This window comes from Citrus sinensis, chromosome 9 (genome assembly GCF_022201045.2).
Source record: "Citrus sinensis cultivar Valencia sweet orange chromosome 9, DVS_A1.0, whole genome shotgun sequence".
In the NCBI taxonomy this organism is placed as follows: domain Eukaryota; kingdom Viridiplantae; phylum Streptophyta; class Magnoliopsida; order Sapindales; family Rutaceae; genus Citrus; species Citrus sinensis.
In genome coordinates this window covers 33,409,187-33,431,843 of record NC_068564.1, presented here as the reverse complement: position 1 = coordinate 33,431,843, position 22,657 = coordinate 33,409,187, and the positions used below count along the sequence as shown (strand labels likewise).

At 32.0% G+C, this 22,657-nt stretch overlaps 2 protein-coding genes and 1 pseudogene across 2 annotated transcripts; 1 reads left to right on the top strand and 2 right to left on the bottom strand.

Moving 5' to 3' along the window:
* Positions 1–4,604: 4,604 nt before the first annotated feature.
* LOC102624975 (uncharacterized) lies at positions 4,605–6,050 on the bottom strand (annotated as a pseudogene).
* Positions 6,051–12,681: 6,631 nt separating this feature from the next.
* LOC102611861 (serine carboxypeptidase 24) lies at positions 12,682–17,430 on the top strand. The gene is made up of 9 exons (XM_006473950.4): positions 12,682–13,271; positions 15,378–15,485; positions 15,574–15,669; positions 15,803–15,895; positions 15,985–16,070; positions 16,147–16,547; positions 16,650–16,745; positions 16,830–16,935; positions 17,058–17,430. Exons 1-9 carry the CDS (start codon positions 13,004–13,006, stop codon positions 17,217–17,219), a joined length of 1,416 nt encoding a protein of 471 aa, XP_006474013.2. The 5' UTR covers positions 12,682–13,003; the 3' UTR covers positions 17,220–17,430.
* A 137-nt stretch (positions 17,431–17,567) lies between these two features.
* On the bottom strand, positions 17,568–20,052 carry LOC102611565 (hypothetical protein). The gene is made up of 7 exons (XM_006473949.4): positions 19,884–20,052; positions 19,178–19,332; positions 18,837–18,937; positions 18,716–18,755; positions 18,301–18,372; positions 17,979–18,035; positions 17,568–17,883 (listed from the first exon to the last, which is right to left on the bottom strand). Exons 1-7 carry the CDS (start codon positions 19,960–19,962, stop codon positions 17,809–17,811), a joined length of 579 nt encoding a protein of 192 aa, XP_006474012.2. The 5' UTR covers positions 19,963–20,052; the 3' UTR covers positions 17,568–17,808.
* Between the last annotated feature and the right edge of the window lie 2,605 nt (positions 20,053–22,657).

Here is a 22,657-nt window from a genome sequence, read left to right as displayed (position 1 = left end):
AAAATATTAAAATATTTTTTAAATATTAAAATTATTTTAAATATATATATTATTACATTTATGTTAATATCATTTTCTATTTAATATAAAATTTTGAGGCCAACTTTTAGGTTTATAGAGTCAGGGGACATTATAGTCAATAAAAGTCTTGGGTTCCTTTATTGAAAGCTTAGGATGCATTTGGTAATTTTTTCATATCGTGTTTTTGATTTTGTTTATAGAACAAGAATGATTAGTTTTTGATAAAAATAAAAATATATTTCACAGTTTACTTTTAGATTGATGTCTAAAAATGAGAATTGTAAAAATACGTTTAGTAGCTTATCTAGAAAAATAAAAATAATAAAAGTTTATTTGATACTTATTTTAAATATATATATATATATATATATATATATATATATATATAAACAATTACATTATAAAATTATATGTACCTAATTTTAATACATTTTTAAATTAAAATTTAGTCAAATTTTAAGAAAAATATCATCTATTTACTTTGTAAATTTCCTAAGTTTTTAAAGAAATTAATTTTATATTTAATGATTTATGATAATTTTAAAACTTATTTATTGATTGTACATTTATTTATATTAATTATGTTAAATTTATTTTTTATTAATAATACAGTTATACATATGAAATAGTGTCTAACCCATAACTTTAAACGCATGCATAGTATTTTTTCTATCTTGACCGTAACTTTTTTTTTTTTACAGTAACTTTTAAAAACAAGTAGATAGTCATTTTTTCATAAGTAGCTTATAAATTAAGTTGTTATACTTTTTTAAAGTTCATATTATAATCTTAATATTTTAAAAAAATAATTATGTCTTGTTTTCCCATACACTATAATATACTTATGTCTTATTTTCCTATACACCATAATATTAGACCATTAGATATTATATTACCACCACAATTAAATTACTGCGACAACTACTATATATTCTCTCTAGTATCAAAGTTTTGATCTAGTAAGTTCATATTTTTTTTATATCTTACTTTTATTTTCTATTATAAGATAAAAATAGGTTTGTATATAATTATGTAAATTTTTTTGAACTTTTAACAATTTCACATGAAAATTAATCATAACTTATGAAATTAATGTCATAACCATGGTTTTTAATATCCAATATATTTATATTTTTTTCTATAGTTATGGTGTTTATTGCATCAAATTTAATATGAATATAATGCAAATTACTTTTTTATTTTATCTTAAGTATGTACAAGTATGAATTTTTATCATATTATATATAATAAATTTATTGAGTTCTTTTTTTCACTTTATATATTTTTACGTATTTTAAAAAGAAAAATGCATGTTTAAATATCATTAAATATACTAAACAAAATAAAAGGTAATTTAAACTTATGTCTATTTTGTCTTATATAATGAGGGTCCAGCTACCTTGCATCATGGGTTTGGTACCCCTATCATTTGTCTTATAGCCAATGACCCTTTAGATTGTGAAGAAAGATATTTAACGGCTGAGATTTAATATTTAGAAAATGGATAACAGGCTGAAGATGCTTTTTTGATCCTCAGATATTTATGAATCACCAACAAGTGCAGTCTTAGCATCGTCAAAATCCAAACTTTCTTTTGCCTTTGAGTGCTTATCCTCTGCACCAGGAACACCATCACCACCACAGCCACTTGCTTCAGCCACAACCAAAGCGCCACAACTCATCAGGAAGTTTAGACTTTTCCTCTCCTTACATCCCTAAACTACCATTCTCTGATCCACGCCATGAGTTCTTATTCAGAAACCATCAACAACAAATGGGTTTTTCTTCAAAATGTGCATTTTCTTCCTCAGTATCTTCAACAAAAAAATTTGATGGAAGCAGCAAAACAAAAGGTTTTAGGTCCGGAAGTGAAGAGATTTCTCGGCAACAACGTGCTTTACTCGACCAGCTCTAGAAGGTTGCAGAGTTGGTGGGAGCTGGGTAGGCATGAAGAAGCATAAATGGGCATAAGATGTTAGGCTTGGTTGTAAAATAGAGAATGGCATGAAGACGTAGAAAATGAGAATATATTATGTTTGGCAATACATAACCTGATCATTTGCAAATATTTAAGACATAATTATGAGAAATTTGTATCAATCTTAGTCCAACCAATACTAGCACCCTTGCAAAAAGTTGTTTGCAACCATTAGCTGCATATCTCGGTTTGTTATTTGTTTAAATGGGTAAGCTGTCAAAAAACTTAAAAACTTCTAATCGATTACATGTGCTCTTTTCCAATCAGTTGTTTTCCACCAGGTGACCGGCTCCTAACCGGTTTCTCAGGTTGCTCAAATTCTCTATGTGTATCTTTTGTAGCTGTTAGATAAAATCCAACGCTGACATTGGTAAATGACAAACGAGTGGGGTACCAAACCCATGATGTAAAGTAGTTTTGGCCATATAATGAATAATACATTTGTAATAAAATTTACCAAACGCATATAAACTGTTTTTCAAACTCACAGCAATCACAACACCATAGATTATTAAACACCAATCCGCTTTTTCAATCAATTGCTTGTTGTATTCACACAGTAAAAATAGCTTATTTAATTAGAAACCACAATTAGGAGTGGCAAAAAAGTCCGGGCCTAAAGCCCGGCTCACTCTGGGTGGGCCTGTATATGGGCCCAAAAATTGTAAAACCCACATATGTTGGGCATGGACAAGGGCTTAGCAAAAAAGGCTGGACTTGGCCTAGGCTTTTTAAATTTATGAATAAAAAATAAATTCAATTTAAATAAAAAAGAAAAAAACTCAAAATATTAAATTAGTTTAATTTTTATATTAATAATTGTTATTTTATTAGGTTGTATTACTAATATTTTATGTATTGGACTATTATTCTATTATATATTAGATGATTATCTTTAATTTAAATTTTTTTTCTTAATTTAAAAAATATTTTATAATTAATTTCAACGGCCCAAGCCCGACCCTCCGATTTTGGACAAACTTTTGAAGGATCTGAACTTTATTTGGATGATGTGTGCTTGGGCCTGGGCTTCGAAAAGCCCGGCCCAAGCCCACAATTTGCCATCCCTAACCACAATCCTAAACTAGGCAATCTTAAGGTCAAGGTCAACTTATTTAATTAATTAAACCTGTTTAATTAATTAATCTTCGTTTATTCACAAGACTGGAATCATATATTGCAACTTTTTATATTCACAACAATTTGAAGACTTCCGATCCTTCACATAATTGTCATTGTCCCAAATAATAAAATTCTTTTTCATGCTTGTATTTTATCATTCACAATTTTTGTAACTATTAGTTTTAGGCTGCAATTTTCCTCTTCATCCACTAAATTTACAATTTCAATCCACCATCTTGACTTAATAATTCTCAGTTCTTTGTTCAATCAATATATATTACATGGTTATAAAATGAAAATATTGGAGGAAACTAAAAATTTTTCCTTTGTTTTTGAATTCAATATTCAATAACACTTGGTTTACGAACAGAGTGTTTCAATGTAAAACTAGTTCTTTCGTAAAGACGGCATATAAAACTAGTTCTTCTGTAAAGATTTGTCAAGAAGATTCGATTTTGCTTTGGTAAGAAATGGTTCACACAAAAGAGCAAGGCTGCCATGTTGTCATAATTTTTCAAATCTCTTAATATTTTAAAATACAGCCAAATCCTGTGGTTGTTTTGATGTTGGAAATATAAATACCTTTAATTATTTAATTAATTTAATAATTGTTTAGTTATAATTAATTGAAAAATTAAACGCAAAATTATTTGAAAAAGTAAGGGAATTGTCATAATTTTCTAATTAGTTCTGAAAATTTTTCTAGAATTAATTAAAAAATTGAATACAAAATAAACATACATATACTATTTTTTTGGAAAATAATAAGACGAGGGTATTTGAAACAATAAAAATAATGTATGTGTGTGCATGTTCGCGCATTTAATTTTTATCAAATTCTAAAAAAATTCAGAATTAATTAAAAAATTATGACAATTCCATTGCCTTCTTGGATAACTCTAAATTTAGTTTTCAATTAAATATGATTAAAAATCTTCAATTAATTAAATAATTAAGTGTATTTATATGGTTAATATCTAACAACCATGGAAGACAAACTAATAAGATCAGCAAAAAATTTGACACCCATGGAGATATGAATGTGTTTCAAAACATCAAGGGAGTAAGATTAACTGGATAACATGGAGGTTTTATTATTTTTCTCCAGTGCCATTTGTCCTTTTTTTTTTCTTTTTTTTTTAGTTAAGGGAATTTTATTATGTAATAATATTTTGAGTTTACCTATTTTAGTATACAAGATCAAAACACTAGTTTTATTATCTTTTTTTTTTTTTGAAACGTTTTATTATCTAAACTTTCATTAATAAAATTTTAAACTTTTCAAAAACTAATGTTTCTCTATCTAAAAGAGTAAAAACGGTTATGGTTGGTCAATAACTATATATCTATATATGGGTATTTTCAAATTAATAAAATTATATTAGTGCATTTATGATATTAGATAGCCTTTTAGGAGTAAAGACAAAATAGCTTCTAAAGAGCCCAAAATCTCTTTTCCAAAATTAATGAAACACGACGAAAAAACTTTGATAAGGGCTTTTAGAATTAAAAAAAAAAAAAATCACTAATGGCATTTCCAAAAGCCACACCAAGCACTCACGAATTCAAATTAATTACAATAATCAAACACCAACATTTCCAAGCCAAAACAGCAATGGAAGCTGAGCAATGGCAACCAAAAGCAAGAGATGATGCCTCTTGCTTGAATGCTTCTCACAGATTCTCACCTCAGCAACTAAAATCCTCTTCAGGATTTTCACAAACAACGTTCCCATGCAAAAGCTTTTCCACACACTAACGACATAATAACAATAGCCGCAAGTAATAACTTTAGCCACTAGGGCAATTGAAACCGCGACAAAGGTGTATCCGCTGTAGGCAACGACGTCGAGTAACAGTATCTCTCCATCGCCTAACATGTGCAACGTCGCCTCCATGAGTAGGACTTGGAATAACCAGCAAAGTAATCCGTTTGTAAATTGTACACCCAAAGCCTCAGGGCTAAATCTGAAAGAGGTAACATAGACGTTCAAGAATATTCAAATTTAGGTGAAACTATATATTCTGTAATGTTTAGTTAGCTGCTTTGAACCGTTTGACAAAATTTTTACACCAAGTAATGCATATATGAGTCCTCTAGGGCAGGGTTCCATATTTTATAATACGGATTTAAGGTTAATTAAAATTTACATTAGTGTCTAATAGCAATTAAATATTAAACTACAGTTATATGGTATTCATTGGCCTCAATATTGTATTTTAGAACGTGTAAAAAGTCTGTGAAATTCTGTTTAGTCTAGCAATACATAGAATGTCGAAAAATAAAATATATGAATATATATAAGAACTTACTTTCCATTTATACCGAGGAAGAAACCAGCGAGAACAACAAAAGTACCAAATGCCATCAATGGAATGTACAGATTGGGAGCATTTATATCATCAATTGGCGGTTTGTAACAAAACTTCCCTTTAACTGTCTCAGTTGCTCTCATCCAATGCCCCTGCAAAAGTTTCAAAGAATCAATCAGTGCAGATGATAGCTAAGCCCATAGAAATAGTAGAATGATCAATTAGAAATTGGTAATCACCTACCCTGTGTCAAAATGGAAACAGAATCACTTTCAGCTTATTTTGCACATACTGATCGTTCACTTGAAAATAATATCGTGGGTTGGAGAAATATCTGCCAATCTGTAGAACCTTTTCAAAACCATTAGAACATTCTTGGAAGTTGGAAAAGCACTTAATTCATTAGAAGCTGAAACTTTATGTGCAATTGTGACATACGTTGCTATCTATGCACAAAAGCTGAGCCTGATCCCAGGAGCTTGTCGCCATAAGCACTTAATTCACTTTTGATAAGATCCGATCCAGCTCCGTAAAGTGCTTCACCGAATTGTTTTTTATATTGTTCGGTTGATGTTTGCTGGAAAATTTGTGCATGGGTTCCTCCACTCTGATACATTGCTGAAAGTAAATTATCATCACAAAGGTCGGCGCAAGAGTCCTTTATACAGAATAAAAAGACCAAGAGTCCTCATTTTCATTTCTCAAAACTGGTTTTCAAAAGCAAGAAACAATTATTCGTGCTGTGTATTATCAATGTCGCTATATCCAATTGGTCATTCACAGATTCATTTGAGCGAACATTTGCATGATTGTCTAATTTTATGCAAACAAGTAATCGTAGAGTTGCGAGGCCCCATGGTCCATCCAGTTAATGTCATCACACTCTTTGAGGCGATTTGAGATTTATTGTTGGGTCATAATCTGTCGCCGGCATTGCAGAATTGATGATCCCCATCACGAATTCCCATTTCCCAACAACAGATATATTGAATTTTTGCGAAGAAACGTATACATAATATGTGAAGCAGAGCTTCAAATATGAAAGGTTTATGTATAATCAAAGTTAAAGGTTTAACACTAGAATATGAATGCTGAATTCTTTTTACTTTGGAAATGTTGATACACTTGATCCAAAATCAAAATCGTTTAAATGTGAAAGATGGGCCTGGGTTCGCTTTCACATGGTCAGTCCATGAAATTTGCTTATAGGGCAGGACCATATTAGCCCAACAGATCTATCGTTGTTTCAACATAAGCGTGCAATTTGGATTTCGGTATTTTCTACAAAATTTGGTGAGAGAATATGTCTCGGCAATGGCCAATGAGCATTACAATGGGAGTAGAGAACTTCGACCCCCACCAAATGTAAATATTTTTGTTATCAAACACTTTTTACATTGTCATATGTACTGCCAAGTACACCAATTTTTTTTGTTTTTAACAAAAGCAAAATGTAGAAAACAGAAGGCATGGCACCGAACAGAAAAATTAAAAAGACCCATGTAAGCCAGATTCAATGTTTTAATTAATTGCTTGCCACAATGCCGAAAAAAACACCTCCGTGGGTGGGATCTGTTTACAAAGTGATAGCAACAAATTCTAGCCAGTGAAAGAAACGTCAATCAAGTCTGTCTCAAAACCCTAACTGCAGCGGCCAAAAGTCATTGTTCAAACACATCCGGCACAGCCATAGCATTGGAATTTTCCTGAGAGGTCTATTCAACCAAATACAGTATTACAGTACCACTTTTGTTTGTTTTAAAAAGCTGTCAAATCCTATTTAATTGTTAGGTTTTCTTCGATTAATTGTTGCCCGTTCAAAGATCTCTGTTGACCGAACCTCCAAGAGAGCATGATTAAATAAAGGCAACAGTTACGCACGTAAAATAATAAATAATAAAAAATATATTATAATTATAATTATAATTATGAATTCGTGCTTTATGTTTCAATATAATCAAACTCTTAATTAAAGTATTAAAATAAATTACATTTACTAAATGTACAAACAAACATTGCCATGCATACATGTGTTTTCGGTATCAGTGCTCCCACCTCAATTTATATTTAAAAAATTTGTAATTTTCATAATTTTTTCGTGCTGATCCCATATTTTACATCTCCCTCAACTGTGAAATTAAAAATTAAATAAGAATTTTGATGATATACAATGTTCTTTAGCTATAATTTACATTAAACACACATACGCCATATATACATTTAATCCAAATTTTATGGACGTTTGCATTGAAAATATGACATAGTAATAAAAATATTTCAAATATACCCACACTAGCCGAAAAGAGAGAGGCAAAAAAGAGAGACAGAGAAAAAAATTATATAATTTTTCTTGAGACACGAGCACATATTATAATTCCTATCATTGAAGAGAATTAATAATGACAAGCTAACTGCCCACCTGCTTATATTGACAAGAAATGCAAGCATTTTCTTCATTCTTCGATCCTAACTTTTTTTGTTTTTTCTGGTAGCTTCATGAATGACCAGAAAGAGAGAGAAATACAAAATAAACAAATAAAATAAAGGCTATGATTATCTTGAAATTCATAAACGGTGGAACATAAATTTTAATCATATATATAAAGTAATAAATAATAAAAAAATTATTATTTATTATTTTATGTATGTGATGGAGATTTGTGTTTTACCGTAAATAAACTCTAATATAATCGAATCTTAAAATAAAAATTAATAGACAACCTTAGCCCTGAAGAATCTTATGAATATAAGTTAGGCAAAATAAAAAAATGTACGCTCAAAGTCAGCTGCGGCGGTGCCGTAGCCGTTAGGATAATTTATATGCATGCTTTTCTGTAATTTTCATATTAATATCTCATAACCAAACCAATCATACGTGCGTACATTAAATTAATTAATAGTAATATACTAAATTTTCTACTCACAATACTTAGTTTGTTTTGTTCTAACAACTGCGATGATACGTACTGGATTTAGCAGTCAAATCACACGAGACAAATAATATAACATCAGTCGGGCTCAAGCTTTTAAATTAATGAAATTATTGATTAACGGAGGATATCTTTAATTAATTCTGTTTCAAAATATGCAGTGCAATTTTCTTTTTAAGTAAATGTTATATAAATTCTGAAAAGTGATCCCTTTGCGATCTTCAAGTAAATGGGGGTAACTTGAACCTCAAACTTGTTATAACTTAGAATATTTCTTCTATCATCATCACGTTTATGAGAAGGAAGCAAATTGATTGATAAACCGGAAATCTTCAACAATATTATTCTAGCTAGCATGAATACCAATAATCGATCTTATGAAATTGGATGATAATATATATATATAGGATATGGATACTGATCTTTGACCAACCCATATATGGTAGTAGCTATAAATAAGGATGGCGGCACGCATGAAAATGTGAAATATTTAATGCTCCTTACGGCGGTTGGAATTAGGCTTCAGAGTTCACACAAGGAGGAGAAGCTTCCATCATGAGCTGCATTAGCATTAACATTACTACTGTTACTATCTGATTTAATTAATTTAATTTTTTTCTTTTAAAGACAAAAAGTACTTGTTATCTTTTATATATATAATTGTCACGTACTACTATTTTAATAAAATCCTTTAAAAATGATAGAAGATACTTGCAGCTGATCAAATCTTCTATAGAACTGAAGAAAAACTTAATTTAGATTTGATATTTTATTTATTCTTTATATAGTTAGCGGATAGGAGTTGATCTAATCTAAATTGCACGCTTGCATGGGGATGCACACGGGGTTTCGTTTATGCATGGAAAGAATTAGCGGAAAAATCTGGCGAAGAAAATCTCGGAAATCATGGGGAGATGAGATCTAATCTAATTACAATAAATAATGAAGACCGAAATAGTTTACAAATGCAAGCAACAATAGCATAATTAGGTTTTGACTGGTAGAGTTGCTGTTGAATTTTGAAGAAATTATTAACTCCCATCTTCTTGTCAGTGCATGTGGGGTTCCAGAAAATTGGACATCAAGTAGTGTTTTGAGTGTAATTCAATGAAGCTTGTGGTCATGTATTCGCTCATTAATGGGATCTCTTTTTATAAGAGTGGAAGGCAAGTTTTTATGATTATATTTAGGATATAAAATATTAATTTTCTAACCTTTTAGATTTATTTACATTAGTTTTTAAGAACAAAAAAAAAAAAAAAAAACATTTGAAGGGATAATGGAAAATTACAACTTTTGAACTGATAGTGGCCAGCACACCATTTTAAGAAAACGATTCTTACAAAGATATGATTACATACGCCTAACTGTGTGATTAATGAAATGATAGGAAATTAGGAATCATGCCCGCATGCATTCCCCACAAAATTGGCAATTCACTTTTTTGAACAACTTTTTTCCTCCCATTTTCTCAAGGCAGATCGTAATTAAGGATTTAATTAAGCACGAGATTTTTGGGCATTAATTGTCTTTAATCAAGAACGTAATTTTCTCATTATTCCAATTCACTAACAAAATATTAATGGTGCATTTACTAAATTGGAATCAAAATGGGATGGAATCAGAATGAGTAAGAATGAGAATGAGCTAAAATATGAATCGATAATATAAATTAGAATAAGTTGTTTTATTTAAACTCTAAAAATCAGAGTTGTAATGAGAGGGATTGTCTTAATGGTTTACTTCGTCTTAGAAACATAATTGAAATTACATTGTATCAAATTACAAAAAAGTACTTAATGAACTATTGTCATAATTATTATTTTGTATTTTAATTATTTGTTCAAAAATTATTATTATTAATAATTATTGTTAATAATAAATGTTAATAATAAATTAATTGTAAAAAATTTTATCGTTAATAATCATCATCATCATCATCATCACCACCACCATCATAAAAAAGTCAAAATATATTAATAATTAAAATAATTATATTAATTAACTATAATAATATATTAATTAATTATAATAAATTTTTAACTAATAACAAAATGGACATTTTCATTTTTTTATTTGGGGGGGGGGGGGGGGGGGCAAAATGGTCACAAAAGGAGCAAAATGGTCAATCTCCCATTCTCCATTCTGAAATTTAGGTGGACCTCACAATTTTGATTCCGATTCCTACCTCCATTTTGTGAAGTAAGCGTTATCAATAATTCTGATTTTGGATTTCGATTTTTCAATCTGAGAAGTAAACGTACCATAAATAAAAGATGGTAGTTAATATTTGAGAGCCCAACGTTGGAAGACGATAACCTAACGACTGATTAGTTAAGAGGTGACAATGTTTAATCAAGATTAATTTATTAATTATTAGTTAAAAGATTATGATAACGACTTAGCGATTATGCTTATTATAACGATGTTATAATTCCTCATAAACTATTATAAAACTAGTTGCTAATAGGCAAGTCTAGAAGGGGATTCGGTATAAAGTAGTTTTAACCACTTCACTAGACAATTTTATTGTGATATATAAGACGTAACAATGTTCTGAAGGTCGATCAACTCCTTAGCTCCTCCTAATTTTGATATATGATAAATTAATCAAGCTTTTGGTAGATAAATAGACAAGTAGATCATCTTCCTCGTTATAGATGTAAAATATAAATGATCAATTTTTTTTCCTTAAATATATCATAAGTCAAGATCAAGTCCGCCAATGTTATAAATTCTTCAAAATAGGAGAGTAGACATCAATAAAGGAGGATCATGATTCTCTCCTGATTTGATCATGTTCTGAGCAAACTAATTAATTGTTGATTGGTTGTTAATAAATAAATAAAATAAAAGAAGTTAAATCTTATCCATACACTATCACTAAAAGATACATGACAGAAGATTTTTAAAAGATTAGTATAGCTGAGATCAGGAGAAAATTAATAATAAACTTGTGCCAAAAACTTTTTAAAAGGTTAATTAGTTAAAATTTCAGCCATTAACACAATTGTTATTACTCATCTTAAATTTGTGCATTTTTTAATGAAAATCTTATTATTATTATTATTATTATTACTACTACTACTGCTACTGTTGTTGTTGTTTTTATTATTAGACGCGAGTTTTCTGCGTGTAATTTTTTTTTTTTTTTGGGTTTTGGGGGGAGCCAAGGAGGGAAAAATGAAAAAGAAGTGATGAGGACATATTGTTGGTATATGAACATCTTAATGGTGAGGCTTTACCAGGCCACCTCCACTTTTATTGTTATTTCGTCCCATGCGATATTTAAAGAATCAAATTAAGTTAGAGGACAATTGCGGATCGAAAGGAGTCACAAGACTCACAGCCCCACATCCATTAAATCTTTTAAAATCCAGTTGCTTTCTTGCTTCCTTCATATAAACTGAGGACCACATCCATGAACTTATCTCGAGAGAATTGAAGCAAATATTAATGTTTTTAATTTAAAAAAAAAGGCCACCTAGATAGCTAGCATTAGCTAGCTATAGCAACTTAAGCTTATTGCCCAAAGAGTCTAATTAATTATTAGAAGCTTATAAGAATTGACTTTGGAATGTTGTTTATTCTACTCTCCTTAGGATGATTTTAAGTCAATCAAAAGCCAACTTTGAATAACAGTTAATTGAATTCTTTAGATATGTAGAATACGACTAAAAATCATTTTCAAAAAGCAAAATGCTTTCTTTATTAAAAGTTCGTGTACTTTTTCCTAAATGTTTTTTATGTGATCACTTCTATTGAAAGCGCTTTTATACTACACGTCTACACCCATATTGCTGAATCCGAAAATTAACGACATCGTTAAGTGAAAAATTGATATGGGATAACCTACAAATTTAAGTTTTTTTCGTGTGATCGATTTTTTTTTTTATCAACAGCATATTATGGTACCATTACCATACGATACTCAGATAACGAATTCAACACAAATATTTTAAATAAACCCCTCGTGATGATCGATCGACACTTAGGAGTTGAGTACAAACCCCTCTTGATCAGACACACGTAAGTAAATTATTTAGACTATATATATATATATATATATATATTGCAAGAGTTGATACAATTGGTCAAGAATCTATCAAATACCTGTAATTTGGTATTAGCACGAATCACTCCGTTAACTAATTTCTCGTCTCTAATGTATTTACTCTTACCTAATTAATTGATGAACGGCGATAATAAAACTACATAATACTTTCTCAGCTAGTATTAATAAATATATTTATGTTAGCCGGCCAGCTTAGTAATTGCACAGCTTGACAAAGACACGAGAGAGAGAGAGAGAGAGAGAGAGAAGCTGGCCTTGTGGATGGATGCATTAAATTTGTGAGGTAGCTTCTGGGTTTTTGACCAATAAGTTTCGGATCAAGATTTCAATTTGCCTTGTAGGATCAAGCGTACAAAGAGAGAGAATAAGGTCCACAAAACTAGCTGCTAGGTGGTGCAGCTCAACTTGTGCATGTCGTAAAATTGCAGCAACAACATTTTAGACTTTTCAAAGCCGCAGAACAAATGAACGAATAATTATTTGGCACCAATATATACGTACAAGACAAGCCTCTCACTCTCACCCTCACTCTCAACAATACCCTCTTCATAATTTTCGGCTGCCATGAGAGAAACCCTTAGCCTTGGCTTCTCATTTTCTCTTGCCATATTTCTCTTCTCTTCAATCACTGCCATTATTAATGTTGCAGCTTTGACCAAACAACAAAAGCTGGATCGAATCTCAGCTCTTCCGGGGCAGCCACCAGTCACATTCTCGCAATTCTCAGGCTATGTAACAGTGAATGAGAATCATGGCAGAGCTCTGTTTTACTGGCTCACTGAAGCTGCTTCATCTGCTTTGAAAAAACCTCTTGTTCTATGGCTCAATGGAGGTCAGTTAAATTTTATTTTTTTAAGGTTATGATGAAATAATTATTCTATGCACCTTCTTATTGCTTCATAACATGTAATGTTACATTCATTATGGAATAGCAATTCTCATGGGGGAAAAAAAAAACTTGAAAATTACATTTTAACCATTTAGCAGTAACAAATGACTTGTACTTACTTAGTTTGTTATATTTTATCATAATGTGTGATTGAGAAATTTGGTCTTAGGGCCAAAATTGATGAGCCTTAAAAAAAAAAAGGGAAAAGGAAGCAGGAAAATCTCTCCCTGCCTTCTCTTTATGAATGAATTAAACGTGCATGCCCTTGGCAGCCTCTTCCCAGTTGTGTCGCATGACTTGCAGGCGCACCTTGGGGGGGGCACATATTTCACCCCTCTCACGTTAGTTTGAAACCCCACATTCACGCTAAAATGCGCCACAACGTCATCTTCAAAGCTATCTAATTGTTTCTTATTCCTTCCGTATCTGACGTTTATGCTTTTCTTTCTGAATTTTTTTTTTTGTCATTAATTGCCTTCTGTTTTTCACTTAATTAATTTCTTTTCAAAGCTATTTCTTACAAAAAACAAAAAAAAAAATAATACTGTTTTCAGCAGAGGGACCGCTCTATTGTCGACAACATGAATCTGACACATTTGATGTATGCAATAAGGGAATTAAAATCAATAAAATACCAACAACAAAACAAAAGTGAGCCAACTTTTTTCTTGTTCAAAAAGATGGTTCTTTACTTTGGTGGCCTGTATGATGAGTCTTTGCTTCTTTGAGTTGACTTGAGATAATTAATCGTCACCAAAACGAAGTAACTTTTTACTGGCCTCTGAGTAACTTCTGGCTTTGAAGCACGCGTATTCAGAGAGGAGAAAAAATGATCGATGCTGTTAACGATAGAGATCAAGATTTTGAAATTTAATTAGATTTTAAAAAAAATCATTGATGGTCGAAACTAAGCACTGACTTGGACAGCAACACGAATAATAATAAGGGTCAGTATTTGTAACTTGTGTATTAAGAAAGGAAATAAAATATTTGTTTTCCGTTCTGTAATTAAATGGGTTGGTGTTGTGTTGCAGAATTTTTTTTTTTTTTTTTTATATATTTTTCAGTGACACCATTATGTTGTTTATCAAAAGAATGGATAAAGGATATAATGCACTCACATTCACATAACATTAATACATACCAAAACGAGACCGGTTTTATGTACCATCATTCAAAGCAATTTTTGGATGTTTTTATTTGAAACTGTAGTGAGTGACAGCAAGTTAGCAACCACACAACCCACAGGCTATTGCAATAATTCAAATCGTTGCCACACTTGGTTGAATTATTGATGTCCTTGGTTTCCATTTTCAGTATGAGCTGGCTACATATATAGAGTCTGCTTTTTCAACAATCTAGGTGAATATTGTTGAAAATGCCAGATTTAATTTGATGGATGCTTCAGTTTAATATTTATATTACTTGGACATTGTTCCTTTAGGACAATATTATGGTACAAAACAGGTCTGGATTAGAGCATTTAACCAAAAATTTTCTCTAAGGATAAAAGTAATGTAGCTAGTAGGTTTATGATTATGGCAGCAACTATATTGATCAAGAAATTATTGTGATTTGTGAGTACAGCTGTTGCTGTAAATTGTAATAGTAGAGAACAGGCAATAGTCACTCTCATTCTCTAGTGGCAGCAGCATGTTGTGCGCAGCTCTGCTCCACTGTGTGTTCATGGTGTGTCAACTCCACCTTGTGAGACAAACACGGAAGCTAGCATTCATGAATTTGGCCACTCTCTCAGTTCCCTTTTTACCTTTGTTGTTATACATAATGTTATCTTACACGTTATTTTGGAATACTAGTTGGGTAGATTTGGTAAAAAAATTGAGTCTAAATATTCAGACTGCGGCGCGGTTACGGAGGTATTATTAAAAATAACAAACAGAAAATATTCATTCACTCAATGCATCAAAACTCTTAAGCATAGCTTGTGTTTTTTAACCTCTTCAAGCAATCCTGAAGAAACTTCTGACTTACAAAAATTCGGCAAACCAACTAGTTTTTGAATTGATCATGTTATGTGTAATTCTCCAGGGCCTGGATGTTCATCAGTGGCATATGGAGCATCAGAGGAGATTGGACCTTTTCGAATTAATAGAAACGGATCATCTCTTTATCTCAATAAGTATTCTTGGAGCAGAGGTAACAACTGTACATTCAAGTACTTAACGAAACAGAATTTTCTCTCGTTGCTATCAGATTTTGAAGTTTTAAATTTGTATGCTAACAGAAGCAAATATTCTCTTCCTCGAATCACCTGCCGGTGTTGGATTCTCCTACACAAATACAAGTTCCAATCTTAAAGATTCCGGGGACAATCGTACAGGTAATTGAGAAATGTAATGAAAAATTTGGTAGTTATATCCTTACAGCTGCTGTATTGTAGATAAACCCTGCCTCTATTACGTTTATTCTTCTGTCATTTAGTCCTAATTATAGTTGCTGAATTGTTAACACAGCTCAGGATGCTCTAGTATTTCTCATCAGATGGATGTCAAGATTTCCACAATACAAATATAGGGAATTTTACATTGCCGGAGAAAGTTATGCAGGTATATATAAACAACAATAAACATGCTTCTATTTTTTTAAAAAATAAAAAATAAAAATCCAAAAAATTTACATATCTTGCTGATCACAGGGCACTATGTTCCCCAATTGGCAAAGAAAATCATTGACTATAACAGTGCCTATTCGCGGCCAATCATAAATCTTAAAGGATTTATTGTAAGTAAAATACAATTCCAACTTTACAAATATGATTAAATTAAGAATATTAATCAAATGGTTTGTATATATACAGGTTGGTAATGCTGTAACAGACAATTACTATGACAGCATTGGAACTGTTACATTCTGGTGGACCCATTCTATGATTTCAGATAAAACCTATCGATCAATCATTAATCACTGCAATTTCTCAGCAGAAAAGAGTTCAAAGAAATGTGATGATACTGTAAATTATGCAATGAACCATGAGTTTGGAGATATTGATCAATACAGCATTTACACACCATCTTGCATTGCATTGCCAAATAGTACAGTTAGGCCAATGAGGCTCAAAAATACACTTTTGCGCCGAAGGGTTTCTGGATATGATCCTTGCACTGAGAATTATGCAGAAAAATATTATAACAGACAGGAAGTGCAGAAGGCATTGCATGCAAATGTAACTGGGATTCCATACAAATGGACTGCTTGCAGGTCTTTTAACTGCTCTTAGCCAGTGAAAGCAAATAGGAGAGTTTGGTGAATTTTTAACCTGATTTTTTTATTTTTTATTTCTTTGTTATACTGGTAATGCAGTGATGTTCTGATCAATAATTGGAAGGATTCTGAAGATTCTGTGTTACCCACATACAAACAGCTTATTGCAGCTGGTCTTAAAATCTGGGTTTTCAGGTAGACGACTGATTTCTCTTTCTGATTCTCTATTAATAATCACTTTTCGTCGTGATAATAGCCTGATTGAATTTTCAATTGCAGTGGAGATACAGATTCAGTGGTTCCAGTGACTGCCACTAGATTTTCTGTCAGCCATCTCAATCTTCCCATCAAAACTCCATGGTATCCATGGTACTCTGGCAACCAGGTACCTTTTTCGCCAACATATTTTTCACAGCAAAAGCACTTTATTTTTGTTTCTTGCTTTCAAATGTTTCTTTTGTGACTAAACAAAGGCTTGAATCAGTAAAATTAAACCCCTCTTAATAGGTCGGAGGATGGACAGAAGTTTACAAGGGGCTGACCTTTGCTACAGTGAGAGGAGCTGGCCATGAAGTTCCATTATTTCAGCCCAGAAGGGCTTTAATTCTGTTCAGATCATTCTTGGCTGGGAAACAATTGCCTAAATCACGACATATTTCTCAAAGATGACGACATTTTTAGTACCAACTTACACATCAAAATGATCAGCGAGGCAATTAGAGTAGGAATGATTCATTCAATTTAGAATTTGTATTACTAGAATTGTTTGATTTTATGTTCTAGCCGAAAGCAGAAAGAGATTTCAGATGAAACTGAATTCAAAATGTGCTGAGCACTCCCTAATGCAAACACAAAAATGAACTATGATTTTTTTCCTGTACACAATGATATACAGAGAACAGCCTTTTTATCTCACTTGCAATTTGCTGAGATGATAGAAAATGAAGCCCCTGTGTTGTCCATTCGACACTGAAGGCTGTTAGATGCCATAATATAAGCCCATTCAAGCAAAGGAAATTTAAAAAAAAAAAACTATAATTATAAATGCATCAACAAAAAAAGGTCAAATTTCCTGTAATTGTTACAATGGGGGAGGTGAACAAAGATCACAAGTTCCAACTAGAGTTACTCTACTCAATTTAAGCCAGAATGATATTGAACAGCTGAGTAAATCTTAAGATCACAATATGGATTGCCATTCAGCCTGGTCTGTAGACAAAATTGAAGCTCTATCTTAGATACTGGTGAGTGGACGTTCTTACTTTAATCCCTCACTTAGACCTTGAGGCATTCCTAAGCTCTGAGCAAGATCACTCATTCTCTCCTTCATGGCCTGATAAAAGCAGAAGATCTAAAGTATTAGATTGCAACAAAGATGAGTAAGCAATATAGACTAGTTCGATGGGAAAGAGGTCTGGAAATTCTCACCAGTACACTCTTCTGGTGTGCATCCTTGTATGCCTCAGTAACTAAGAGTGAAAGTTTCTGCAAATAAAGAACCGGCATGTGTCATAGTTTCTTCAAAACATAAAACTGCAGTTACAGCAACCTTAAGTAATTCCTACACTTCAGATAAAATAGCAGCCTATTCTAAAGTTCAGTAAAGTGCATCTAATATACATCCATGTACGTAATTGCTAGTAAAAAAATATAAGTGTATAGTCTCACATGCAAGGACTAATAAAACAGTGAAAAGAGAATATCTGGTAGAATGAAACAGAGTGAAGATGGATAAGTTTTATGAACTCACTTCTGCACCTAATTCCATTGCCGCCTCTGTGATCTCAGTGCGTACTGGTTGCTGGTTTCCAGATAATGTTACCTAAAAGATAAAATCAGTTTACAACTTTAGGGAATTCAAAAGAGATAAAAGTCATCAACACTGAAAGTTACATGTCATTTTCCCGACTTTTATACATGAATTAAGGCATGTTTATAGCAACATTCTCCTTGACATTGAAATTGACAGCGTAAAGGGCCATTCAACTGAACAATGGTTTCAATGTTCTGTACACTGGTTCAAGATAATGTCAACATGATCTAAAAGATTAAAAAAATAAAAGTTCAACACACATTTAATTATTTCACGCAAGGTAAAATGAGCAAATGACGTTCCTAAAACCAACGTGGGAGGAACTTTTTGATAAGGGGAGAAATTAACATACCTTAATCAGCTCACCCTCACAATAACCATCAAACTCAGCTCTGCAATACAAAATGATAACATTATAGAGTTGAGCAAAACTATAAGTTCAGAGAACAACATATTTAATACATTAGACATACGCAGCCAGTTCTTTTTGCACCCGCACTGCCTCAACTTGAACCACCATTTGTGCCTTTTTCACAGTCTCATATAGATTCTGCATATTTCCAAGAATTCCTGCCTAAAATCAAATGGCAGCAACGAAATGTTAAGAGTCGAGGAATAAATAACAATAAACACATCCTCACCACAAATAAATGGATAACACCATACATGGTAGCTAAAAGAGGGAGGAAAAAAATTTATTATTATTAAAGGCAGGATTGCAAGAAGAAGTTGTTCAAGATTAACTTTTACACCCTCTGCGGTATCAACCTTGGAAAAAGCAACTTGACTATGAGAAATGGCTAAAGAGACTGACCTTTGAAGGAGCATCATCACCTTTCTCATTATTATCTTTCTTCCCTCCAAAGAGACCACACACGCGGAGAGATCTAAATTGATGCCCTGATTTTTGTTGACTGGAAAATGATAACATCTCCTTACCAGCAAGGTTTGAATTTAAATTTAGGTTATCTGGAAATGAGCAGAGTAACCAAAAATATATAAATAAGCAATTCTTACCGCATCACAAATTGAAGAAAACAGAAAAGATAGTTCAAAGAGAAGTGAATAACCTAGCATGAGTAAGACGATGATGATGATGATGATGATGATAAATAAAATAAAATTTCAACGAAGCCATATTGCCCTTATCCACATACAACTCCAAAACAAATTGTCTAAACAAATCAAACAAAATGAACAAATCCATACAAAAATGACATCTATCATCACAAAAAACACAACTTTCATATTGTAAAACATAGAAGCATACAATACAAACTTAAACCTAGAATATCTACAAGTGAACAACACTTCACAACCAAAATAATTCACTAAAAATGCAAATCTAAACCCCATAACAAGTTACATTTTTTTTTTCTCTTTTTTACTCTTAAAGCAACATATATTTCCATTTCCGTCAATGTCAAAATTGAACATGAAAATTCATATTTTGCCACTTTGAAACAACAATTTAACAAAACAAATTATTATACAGAGAGAAGGAGGGGGTAGAAAATTACTGGAAAAATTTGAAGAAGAAATGGGCTTCTTCCAGTGAATACTTGAAATCTGAGCTGTAAAGGCACTTGTCGAAGCCATTGAGAACACGAAGCAAGCTTTAGATATTTTCAGACTTTCAAGTATTGGTTCGATTTATAAATATATATTGGGGTTGGGGGGGTTCTTTTCTTTTTCTTTTTCTTTTTCTTTTTTAATTTTAAATAATTTGTGTTTCTTTCTGTGTTTCAGTCACCTGTGGTTCCACATATTGTATACGACAGACAATTAGAGAGATGAAACGTCAGTCCTATGCATTTTTGCTTGATTGTGCATTTTCTTATTGTTAATGCAAAACAGTAATAGTATTACAAAATGATTGTGTTGAACAGTCACTGCTGGCCCAAAAAAACAACTTGGGCTTGTTCTCATGGCCCGTATTTTTGTAGATTGGGCCTTTTGCCTGATTAGATGACACGTGTAAAAGCATCACAATACTTTTTTTTAAAAAAAAAAAAAACAAAAAAAACAAAAAGAAAAAGAATGGGAGCATCGCAATTTTAAGGCCAACAAAAAGTCGCGCATGAGCATGGCCAGCTTTTATTGAGGGCTGCGGACTCTACGACAAATCTCTCTTTGCGCGCGAGTACACATCATGCTTAATTGTAATTATATATAAATCATGTGGAAACACAGGCAGGCCTATTAGTTGTTGTTTGGGAATAAATTTGGGACATTATTTTGGATTAATAGACAAGTGGCATATGACAATAGAGAATGAAAGAGAATAAAATTCAATACTTTTAATAGAAGGGAGGATGGTTCAAGACAAAGTTAAGGATAATTTTTGAGAGAGAGGACAACCCTAATAAATTTGTAATAGTTCAAGGGATAAAATTGAAATTCAAAAATCATGGTGTGGATTACATGTCATCAAAAAATGAATAAATATTTTTATCCATTAGGCTAAAAGTAAGGGATTAATAGAAGAATAATCACCTGAGTATAGCAATAAAGAAATGATACGTCAGCACTCCTCAACTGTCGATGGAAAAGCAACGAAACTACTGCACTAGCTTCTGCCATGCGGTGAGAGTAAGGACCACATAGGAACTACAGAATTTACTTGTTCACCAATCATATTTGGTCACCATCAAGTGAATAAAAGCAAAATAACACTACCTAGGGCGAGCAGCGCAAATAGAAAATCTCCACGTAGCAGAAAATATGAAAATACCCTTACGAAGCCAATCTTATACATTCAACTCAAGACACAAGACAAAGGACTGTTTTTCAAATCCGATTTCTTAATAGGCTATTTCATCTTCTTCGCCCTCTATTTATAGGATTTCTTAATTTTTTTTTACATTTTCATGGAAGATCTTGACTACCTTATCTTCCAAAGGAGCCTTTTCTTATTCTTTATATAGAGAACTCTCTTATTTCCACAAAAACCATATTCTATCTCACGTTATTATTCATTATTACCAACATTTAATAAGGTTTTGTTGATATAATTAATTAGAGGTGAGTTACTCCCATGGATATAGGCCAAATGGTTGAACCATGTAAAATCATGTGTTTTATTTATTGTCTATGCTTATTTTTTTTGTTTATTATAATGGTTTTAATTCTTAGATCATGTTTTATATATGAGCTCACCTGAGATATACCACGAGCTCTAGTGAGCTTTTTAGATAAGTTCTCAAAAATTATATACTGATTGCACCTAAGGTACCCTTCAACTCCCTTGAGCTTCCTATACTAACTTTCTAAATCAACTCTAATGAGCTCCATTGGACTCTTCATGTTATTCCAAACTCAAAACATTTCAATTTATCTTATAGGTTACTTCAGGTATATCTCATATCTCAAATGTCATAAAAACACGACTAAATAAATTTATTTATTTAAATTGGATTTGACTTAAGTTTGGTAAGTACAATCACTAAATGGTTCAAATTGGTTCCTAGCGAAAATTCGGTTAAAACAATTGTAATTTTTCTTTCCATTTCTATCAGCTACATTATATATCATTTTCTAATGCTTATAACAAGTTGTCTGTGAATCACATGATCCATTATAGCCTAAACAGTAAAAAAATCGAAACAATCAAACCAATCACTACTCAATGAAGAAGATGAGGCAACATTTCTTTTTTTCCCATTTACATGTCCACATCAAATCCACATAGCACCCCATCTTCGTATCGTGCTATGCAATCAATAAAAAAATTAAATAAATAGAAGAAATAAAAAGGCACAACCCATCTTTCTCTGGTCTCTAATCTGATATAATGCAGCCAAACAATCGCCATCTTTATGACTCCATTAGACGTATATTAATTGTCTACTCTTGAGATCCTGGTCGCTGGTCAGCAAACTCCAAGAAAAACCCAACAGTTTTTTTCTTTACCCATCATCCTTTGTTTTTAAGCCCTCAAAATCTACAGTTCACACAATATATAAATTGAGACTTGTAAGTTGTAACGAAGAAGGAGAATTTGTAAGGTTGAAAATGCACGGCTTTTTGATAAAGTTGCTCTATGTTAGTCGCGCCTCAATTTTCCAGAACTTTAATTGCATGTGATGGTAGCTTAAGAGAAGGATTGGAAAGATAAGGCTATGAGTGAAACTTTGGAGCATTCAATTCAATTAAAGTAGGCCAAGGCAAAGTAGCTAGAGTGGTGTCACATACGCAAACTAAAAAAGTCGATTTTTGAGAAGTTAGGTAGTGGTTAGGTATTGACAACAATTTTGGAGGCTGAGGGAGAGGAGATAATATGCATAGTTACTGC